The following is a 10,051-nucleotide window of genomic DNA, read 5'->3' on the forward strand; positions in this document are numbered from 1 at the left end:
ACTTGAGTCTTAAGAAGCGTCTGAGGCATTTCAGATTTCAAATTAAAAACTTCCATTAATGTTTTAAGCAGAATATCCGACAAAAGGGTTTGCAACATTACATTTTCAGAAACAAATTCTAATAAGTATAGAAATATGGTATAAATAAATACATTTCCCAATAATAATTTAAATGTAAAAGTGTTAAATTAATGGTGGAATTTATGCATAAATAAAAAGTATTTTGAATCTTTCTCTATCCATCTCTTAATTTATAATTAGATATAAAACACACAAGATAATATATTTTATCCATCACAATCTGAGAACTAGTGGTCTAAATGTAATTTATAATATTATAATGAGGATGATGATGATGAAGATGATAATAGTAATAATATCTTTATTAATATAGCACCTTTTAAAACTACCGTTACAAAGTGCTTCACAAACAAAGACCAAAACAAAATCACAGTCAAAAGAATTATAGTTATAGAGCTACAAGCTCAGCCACATAGCTCGGTGCCATATCATGCAGTCCAGATTAAAATGCAAAAATCCATTCTAAAACGGACGGACAGCAATTGAAGAGAAGCTGAAAGCGGGGAGATATGATCATGCATATCATGTTAACACGGCATTACAATAATCCAGACAAGGAGTGATAAAAGCATGATTAACTTGTTGATTAAACATAATAAAAGATCTCATTCTAGCAGTATTTCTCAGGTAAAAGAAACAGGACTGAGCTAACTATACTGTATGATGATTGTGTGCCACTGTGTCAGGCCATAAAATAGCAATGAGTGGGCAGGGGGAGCTTCCTCAGCATTAAATATGGTCATTAAATCAATTAAATAGGTTCCCTTGTTTGATTTTCATATAATCATTATTACTCTTCAGAGCCGTGAATTAGAGGAAATGTCCTCTCTCATTACTATACAGTGTCTGTTTTTCAGAAACACCTCTCCTCTCTCTCTTTTTCTTTGAAATCCTTTCTTGGCTATTAACAGTAATTACATATGTATTTTACATCAGCAATTTAAGTCCAGTTGCAAAAAGTAGTGTCAATATAGCACAGTGGAAAAAAGGGAAATGTAAATTGCTGGTTACTGCAGACATATCTGCACATATAGACTCCCACTAAACGACTTCTTCTACTTAATATTTAACCCAGCAAGAGATGTTGAATATCAGTAAGAATCATGAAGCACAAACAGCTGACAGTCATGATAAAATAGTCATTTAGCAATGGTGTTGTATAGAATGGAATTCAAAGTGTGTCAGTGTTATAAGTATGAAAACATTTGATGGCCACAAATGGTTAATAATGAAACGATGGAACAAGTAACAAACAACAGGGACAACAACAATACAAAATGTACAAATGTCAGGGTTTTTTTACGTCATTGCTTGCATGTCGGTTTGTTTTAGAGAGTAACACCCATATCAATGTGGATGTTTGACAATGAGCCGTGTAATTATGGTGTTGCAACTTTTCACATTCATGTCCAGACTTGAAATCTCCTCGAGCGTTAGCTCATCCTACACAGTTTAACACAGAGCTGTAAACATGTGAGGAATGAAGGACTAAAATGCATTGTTGTGCTTGGAAGTGGTGGAAGAAATAAGATATGTTAATAAGGTAAAGAACAAAAGTATTTACATCAAAATATACTTAAGTACTCATTATGCAGAATGGCCAGTTTCGGAATAATAATATATATTATGGGATTATATTTATTGATGACAATAATGCATCAATAATTATTATCCCATTTCATCACTTTATGTTGTATTTGGTAAAGATGGAAGTAATTTAAACTATATTCTACATTTCATGAAGTAATATAATTATAGGTTGCTTGTGAATTCCACCCTTGGACGAAAACAATCTTATTGTCTTTATCTTTAATTATATGTTGTTTTATTAATCTGAATCTACAAAGTAACTTAATCTTTAAAATAAGTACAATATTTACCTCTGAAATATGGTGGAGTATAAAATGGAAATACTTAAGTAATGTACAACTACCTCAAAATGTTACCTAAGTACTTGAGTACTTAGTTACATTTGAACAATGGGGAGCTCACTCACCAATGAAAGTGTGAATACACACGAGACTCTGTTGACTCACCTGTCTAGTGTATGAAAGGCTGACTCTCTCTTTCTCTGTCCTTCCTTTATAAGCAAATATGCAGAGACACGGCTCAATATCTCCATTCCAATAACTGTTGCATTCATAAGCAAATATCTTTGCATACTATAGTTATTTAAACGTCTTTCAAAGCATGCAAATAGGGACCTAATTTGTTATGTCGCATGAATAAACAGCTGACCTCTGACAGCTCCCTGCTGTATTAGAACAAATCACTCAGCTTGGCGCATGTGTACTCCTGATGTGCTATAGACACATTAGTGGCGATTAGTGACCGAGGGAGTGTTTAGGAGGGAGCGTACTGTACGTGTGCTGCTCTGGACTTACAAAGAAATCGTTTATCCCACTAATGGTCATAAAACAGCACAAACACAAATGTCCTGAAGTAATGACACATATCACAAAAATAAATCTAGACAGACAGACAGACAGACAGAGCAGTAATCCACGCAGACAGATTAATGACGCATGCCGTATGACTCCAGTATATGAGCTCACTGAACATCTGCATGCAGCAGACGCCAGTCAAATGGTATGCATCGTGACTTTCTCATTGACTGTGGGAAAACCGTCTGGGAGAAGTTATTATATCTCTTTATTTCATCACGTGCTGTACTGGAATCATGAGCAGTGCATATAATACACGTGTAAAGCGAGTAATCCAAAATCTAGACAGTTAGATAAGGGAGACAGAATGTGTCTTGTAGTTTATATAGCATTGATGAGTGTGCCTGAATGATGAATAGATATGTTTATATGGTAGAGAATAGATATGTGAATTACCCATATATAGCAGCATAGGCTGTGCTTTTATGATAATAATGATAAAAATGGAAGAGTTCATTGGAAACTTTACAGAATTGAATTATATGACATGTCATGAACGGATTGTCATGCACTGCAGTGGAAAAGGAAAGTGTTCATCTGACACTCCAGCATCAGCCTTTCTTACATACCGCACAAGTAAAACGACTGGAGGAATTATAGGTTAATATGGTACAAGGCTAAAGTGTGAAATATATTGTTTAAATCAAGGGGGAAAAGGAGACGCAAAGAGTGAAGGTAACAGAGACATTATTCTTACATTTGATGAATTGAATAAAAACACATTAAAAACATTTCTTCAAATTATTCTCAATGCAGCTATTTACACCGATTTTAAATGATATCAGCCCCTTAAATGGCCGTTATCACTACCATTATAATGCTTCAAACGGGACATACTGCACCTACCCACACGTTATGAAACTTGTTTAGGTTTAGGAATGATTATGCTTTGGGCGAAAATAAGCATGTTTGTTACATAACACAAGTTAAGAGCTTTAAAATAAATCAACATCGACATTTTGGTTTCACACGGATCATGAATGGCAGTGAGAGTCGTTACTTTGTTTTGCCAGTCCATCCAGCACAACCTCCTACTTTTGCAGACTTTGACGCTCTTTAAACTACATCACCTGTTACTACAGCCACGAGAGGTCACATCTAACATTTGGCCAACTAGAGAAGGGCCATACCACCCCAAATCTATGCTCCCGATAACAACTGATAACAGCCATACTATTTGCTATTTATAACGTGTATATTCTTCGTGTGCAATCACGTGACAAAACTGTGTAACGTATGCGTGCGACGCCATGTTGGATGATATACAAATCAAAAATGGCATCTAAAGCGAACAACTACAACAATACAACTCCGACTTCTTCAAAGTATTGTGACTCTCTGGAGTCCCCTACAAAGGCAAGATTCAGAGAAAAAGTCCAAATTTGCAGCCTTGACCCGTACACGCTAAAGCCGTCTGATTATATTGAGGATTTAGATTCATTACCGCCGATTGAATATCCAGATATTGTGAACTACCTTGTGCTACAAACGTCGTGGGCAACCAACGCACAAATGAAGGCATACAAGAGCTTAGATACTTATAATTTATTTGTTTCTGGCTGGGTTGGTAGTCTTCTTACCAAACCACTGAAAGAAAGATGACAGGGGGCTGGGTCCATGCCCGTGTAAATCACTCTCAAAGATCTCGAGATACACCGCTCAAGCCGTGGTTTGTGAGTGAGAAGAGCGGCGATGTTATCCTCACTAACGTAAACGTAAACATAGCTTTAGCATGAACTCTTACCAGATATAAAGTGGACGCCACACACACGGGTGAATTGTACTTTTTCTTCTGTTAAATCCTCACGAGTTATGTTGCTAAACCACAGTTTACGCCGTTCGGTAGACAGTAATTAATCCTCTTTTGTGGATCGTTGTTTTTGATGATTTTAGGAAATCTAAAGAACCGTTTCTCTGGCTCACGAGTAGCGTTATGACCACAATTATACACTGCGCACAAGGTTGACATTTTCTTTCATTCTTAGACGTTTAAATACAAAGAAAATTACGAAGCGTTGAAGCAACTCACACGTGAACGGCCGCCGTCTTGGTTGTGTATACCATCCAACATGGCTGAATTCCGGGTTGGGAAATAAGCGTGACGTCACATGCACACGATCAATACAAAAGGGACGTGGCTAAAGTGTAGAGGGCGGGGCAAACTGTCTATGCCAACCAGTTCATGAGTTTGGACATGGTATGTTAATCCATTTTGAAGTTATTCATAAGTCACTCACTGCCACACACCTTTTTTGCCAATTGACTTGAAACAAACACACACCTTCATACCCACATACTTAACCTGCATGCCAATTACAGCCTCATCGGGCGAACTGTGGCCGCCAAAGGGTGGAGAATTTTTTGTGGACCAACAGAGTGATCTATAGAGCTGCTGGTCGCAGCAAGAATTACAGTACAATTATTCAAATTATTTCAAGGTGAACAAGCAAATCTTTCACATTTTGGGAAGTTGGAACTATGAAATGTGTGTATTAAAGGATTCCTTAGCACACACCTCATGATGAGTTATCACTTAGTTATCTGAATAGTTTGGAGTACATTGTGCATACAGCCCTTTTATTCAGAATACACCCTTAATAAGCAATTAATACACACCTCTTAAGAGAGCGCAAGTGGGATTGAACAACACCACAAAAGAAGATCCCATTAACTAATACAGACACACATACCAACAAGCTTAAGTTATTGTTATTCGTCTTGACGTCACCAGGAGTTGACTGGCACGTTCTGCCAGCAGAGCTGCTGGAAGACTGACAGACTAGAAGGCAGGTACACTGACTGCAGGGGGAAGGTATGTGTAGAGTCTTACTCACTGCTTTATGATGTGATAAAGTCTGTATAAAGATCACACCAGGCTTCCTGCACCAACAAGTATATATACAGCGTGTTAATCCTCCTGAGACCTGGAATATATATTTAGATTATTATTTATTTATTTACATCATTTAAGTAATTTGCATGTAAGAAACATATCATAAACATATGTTTTCCTCCTACATATTTTATAACATTTCCCTATAGTAATTATGTAAGTCTGGAAGCCAGTCGCAATGTCTCCTGTACTAAGGACATGGGTTAAAATGTGTATTTTGAAATAGTTAACATTTACATATACTTCTAAGATTAAAAATATAATCTAGTCTAGTTAATACTCACATAAAAAATCCTTATGAAGAACAGAAGAAATTATATTTGTATATTTGAGCACTTAACTCTTATTGCCATAAAACGCATTTGTTTCAATTCCCAAATTCAACAGAAGAGTTAAAGACAATATCACAAGAAACCCCAGTATGTGCTTTTCACAGAACGTTAGGACTTAAACAAACTGCATGCATGGTGTTTGAAATTACAGGTCTCGGTGTCAGGTCCCCTACAGAGGACAACAATAAACTGCCAGGTCTCTGGAGGATATATAGTATGCAGCCTTCATGATTCTTTGCTCTGCTGTCTCTGCCTAGAGGTGAAAAGCTTGCTGTACTTTAGGCTTATAAGAAAAGACACAAGAGATTGATTGAAGTGTATTTTTCTTTTTTTCAAAACACATGTATCAAAAGGAGCATTTCCATTTTAAACAGCCACCAGTCAACAGCCAGAGTGAGCGCCGGTTTCCGAACGAAGCTTGATCTCTTTCACGTCATGGAATGTGCAGCGCCTAGAAAGTCTGTCTCAGTAACACATTGTACTATCCATTGTTACAATACTGGAATGTTATAGCTACCTAGGGTGCAGCATGGTGATAGCTCCCACAACAACATAAGATTATCATCCAGCATTTTGAAATGTAGCACAAGTCCTGCAAGGTTCATAGTGCTGTGCAATATCATATTACTTCATCACATCACATCACACCATACAAATGAAGTCGTTAATCATAATTAGCAGGGCTTAAAGACATTCCTTAACAAAAACAGTTTGCAACTTCTTGGAAAACTGGATGATTGATGATTTTTCATCTACTTTAATTAATGTGTAAAAGGACTAAATTGACATTTTGGGGAATATATTCATTAGCTTTCTTGCAGAGAGATTGATGAGAAGATTGTAACCACTCTTAATATATGTCTATTAAATATGAAGCTCTAGCAAACAATTAGCTTAGCTTAGCTTAGCTTAGCGCAAAGACTGGAAACAGGGGGAAACAGCTAGCCTGACTCAACAGTAGCCAAATACGCCTACCAGCACTTCTATAGCTAGCTAAGTAACACATTATAACTAGTTTTTCTCAGTCTTATGTCATTTGTATGCTACTGGTGTTGTACAGATTTAACAAACAAGATATAACATGCTAACTATTGAGCTGTAAAGAGAGGGCAGTTTTCTATTTTACTCAGTTTGTGGTAGTAATTAGGCATTTGATTATATTCACTGAATATTTACTATTGTTGAATGTCAATATACTGTTTTTAACTTAACCGTGAACAGTAATGTCATTCTCTCCTTCAGCAATAACAACATTTAGTGTTGGGCCATTTCTCTTAATGCATTGCAATTTTCTCCTTAGAGGTCCATCCCGTTACAGTCAGATTTCAACTTTACCATTGCACATATTTAAAGGGTTTATCTGAAACTAGGATGAAGCAGTACCTTCTAATTAGAAACATTGGTCTTCAGTACATGATTTAAAACGCATTTCCCAAAGTGTAGTTATATGCGTAAGCATGTTCAACATTATTATATATCTTGGGTTCTACCTTAATGTACTGGACATGCTGTGAGTCTGCAGTGGACTCTTTAAAACGCTTAGTATTTTAATTATATTTATATATGTATTCAGAAGAATATAGAAAAGTTCATATGTGTTCAAAATTTGAGCAACTGGATGATGGCAGCAGAACTCCATGAAAGGAAGTTCCTGGCTCTGCCTTCCACAGTTCTTCGGGGGCAGGACATAAACAGAAGAGCTTCACTTCATTGGCTAAACTCAACCCACATGGTGTCACAGAAGGTTCAGCCTCATTTCTAAACTTCATACATAAACTCCAGAGAGAGCAGAGACGGACAAGAACCACTATCCTCTCTTTCTTATTTATCTCTCATTGATTAAACAAGTGCTGGTTTCCAGCCTGTAAGTATATTTTTGCTTTTGAAAAATCACCTTTGTATTGTATTTAATTGTTGTTTAATTGAGTGAGAAGTTTTATTTATTCATTATACCTGATTTCTGCCTACAGATTATTCTGAATTTGCCGCAGCTCTCGAGACAAACACACTTGGAGTGTAACATCTACGGTTAAAGATGAATTGTGCAAGGTAAGCTTTCATGGAACTTACAATTACACTGTGCTTTTGGTAAAAACATTACCTGTCAGCAGGGGTGGACAGTAACTAAGTACATTTACTCAAGTACTTTACTATGTGTATTTGATAACTTTAGTTACTTTAAAAATTCCGAATCAGATTATTATTACAAAATGTAATCAACAAATAATGTATCATGTATTATATAGGTTAAGACCTTTTTAAATATTGATCCCATAGTGAAATAAACAAACCACCAATTCTATAATATAAATTGTACAGAATAAGTACTTTCACTTAGTATATGTTGGTGCTAATACTTTTGTAGTTTTACTTTCTAATTGTGAGGTTTACTTTTACTTTTGAATGCAGGACTTTTACTTGTAACAGAGTTTTTCTAAACTGTTGTATAACTACTTTTACTTAAGTAAAAGATCTGAGCACTTCTTCCATCACTGACCACAGATCTAATATGAACTCATCCTGTCTTCCTTCTCAGAGTTCTCCATGCCTTTGGGACTCACACCCAGCCAGCTGTGATGCCAGTTGACCTCGCCATGTGTCTGAGCCTCAGCCGCCGTCAACCTCTTTATCAACTGCTGTCCATGTCTCCTCTGAAAGCCACGCAGCGCCGTTATCAGCCGACCGACTGTCCCCAGAGGACTGGCCTTCACTCTCCGCATCCCTCCTCCTCTTCCCCCTTCTCTTCGTCCTCACCGCTGCCCTCCTCTCCTGTGTATTCAGAGCCTCGGAGCTGCTTCCGCAGGGACAGCGGTGGTCTGAACAAGAAGCGTGTGGTCTTCGCCGACGCCATGGGCTTGGCTCTCACTGCTGTACGGCTATTTATCCCCGAGCCCTCTCCCGCTGCTTCTACTCTGCTGATGAAACCCTCCCTTGCCAAACTGCAAGGGCAACAGTCGACCTCAAACACTCTGCACCGCTACAAGTGGCGCCTCGGTTTCCCTCAACCGACTCTTGACGTCAAAGGCTTCCTCACACGTCTGCGAGACATGCACGTGCAGTTGGAGAGCTGCAACATTTCAGAACACACGTTGAGCGGCAAAGTGCGCGTGTCCCATGTCAGCATTGACGAGGCTGTGCATATAAGGGTGACCTTTGACTCTTGGCGAAGCCACCATGACGTCCCCTGCACGTTCCTGCAGCAGCAGCGCTTTGGGGGTTCTGATATGGCTGTTTTTGCCTTTGACTTAAACTTGCCAAAGAACATAGATCCAAAGGAGCGAGTTGAGTTTTGTGTGTACTTCAAGCCTGGACCTGGTGCGACGCCACACTGGGACGACAACAGGGGGCAGAATTACAGGGTGTGCGTGGAGAAAGATGGATCAAATGGTAACCCAGGCGATGCTTACCGTTGTTACCCCACACTTTCACAACATCGGCCGCCATTGTGGCCTTTGCATGCGGCACTCAGTATGCAGAACTCTGCCGATCCACAGTATCTTCAGAGAAGTTTATCGGAGAGTGGAAAACTCTGTGTTCAACTAAGCAGAGAAATGAGCTCACACCCTCTCAACAGAGCTATTAGGATATGTAAATAATGTGAATGAATATTAATGAGAAAGTTAAGGCTTTTAAGGATGCATGGACTTTGTGAAATCTCTAGTGTTGGAGGGTCTGATGCCTTCAGCTCATCTCAGGTCATCTCACAGAAGTACGTGAAATTACCACGACCTCATAGCACCACAGTACTGCACATAATGTGTTCAAATGACGTGCCGCCACAAAGGAAACAACTTAGGTTTAGTCAACAATACTAATTGGTTAGGATTAGGAAAGAAAAGATCATGTTTTGGGTTCAAATAAGTATTTATGGTTTGTAAATGTACGTCATTTAAAATAAATCAATATTGACTTTTGGTTCCACTTTGAGGAAAAAGATTTATTGTTGGACCTGGGAATGTGTGTGTCCACGACAAAGGATCCTAATCTTCTTTTTATTGGCATTTCCAGTTTCTGTGGTGATGTCATGTAATGTGTTAAAATGACATGCAGTGTTAAGAAGTGGTCATTTCATGTATTTCTGGGAGATCACTACCCTGCTAAAATGTGAATAATACAAGCGTGCATTAATGTTATGATTAAAAATCTATTTTTTCAAAGAAGCATTTCTTTCTCATTTCTTCCCTCTACAGAAGTGAAATCATAATCATTTAACACCTGCCCTTTTAGCAGCTTAAAGTTTACACTGTGTTTTTGTGCATTGTAGCATGACCACATTAGCCCTGATTAAGAAAAAGTGGCTC

The 10,051-nt window shown here is 38.1% G+C and overlaps 1 protein-coding gene across 1 annotated transcript; it reads left to right on the forward strand.

Annotated features, from left to right (window-relative positions):
- Positions 1-7,538: 7,538 nt before the first annotated feature.
- On the forward strand, positions 7,539-9,840 carry LOC115016900 (protein phosphatase 1 regulatory subunit 3C-B-like). Its single transcript, XM_029444990.1, has 3 exons — positions 7,539-7,614; positions 7,721-7,799; positions 8,287-9,840. The coding sequence occupies exons 2-3, from the start codon at positions 7,786-7,788 to the stop codon at positions 9,344-9,346; spliced, it is 1,074 nt and encodes a 357-aa protein (XP_029300850.1). The 5' UTR covers positions 7,539-7,614; positions 7,721-7,785; the 3' UTR covers positions 9,347-9,840.
- The last annotated feature ends 211 nt before the right edge of the window (positions 9,841-10,051 follow it).

Source organism: Cottoperca gobio, chromosome 12 (assembly GCF_900634415.1).
Source record: "Cottoperca gobio chromosome 12, fCotGob3.1, whole genome shotgun sequence".
Lineage (NCBI taxonomy): Eukaryota > Metazoa > Chordata > Actinopteri > Perciformes > Bovichtidae > Cottoperca > Cottoperca gobio.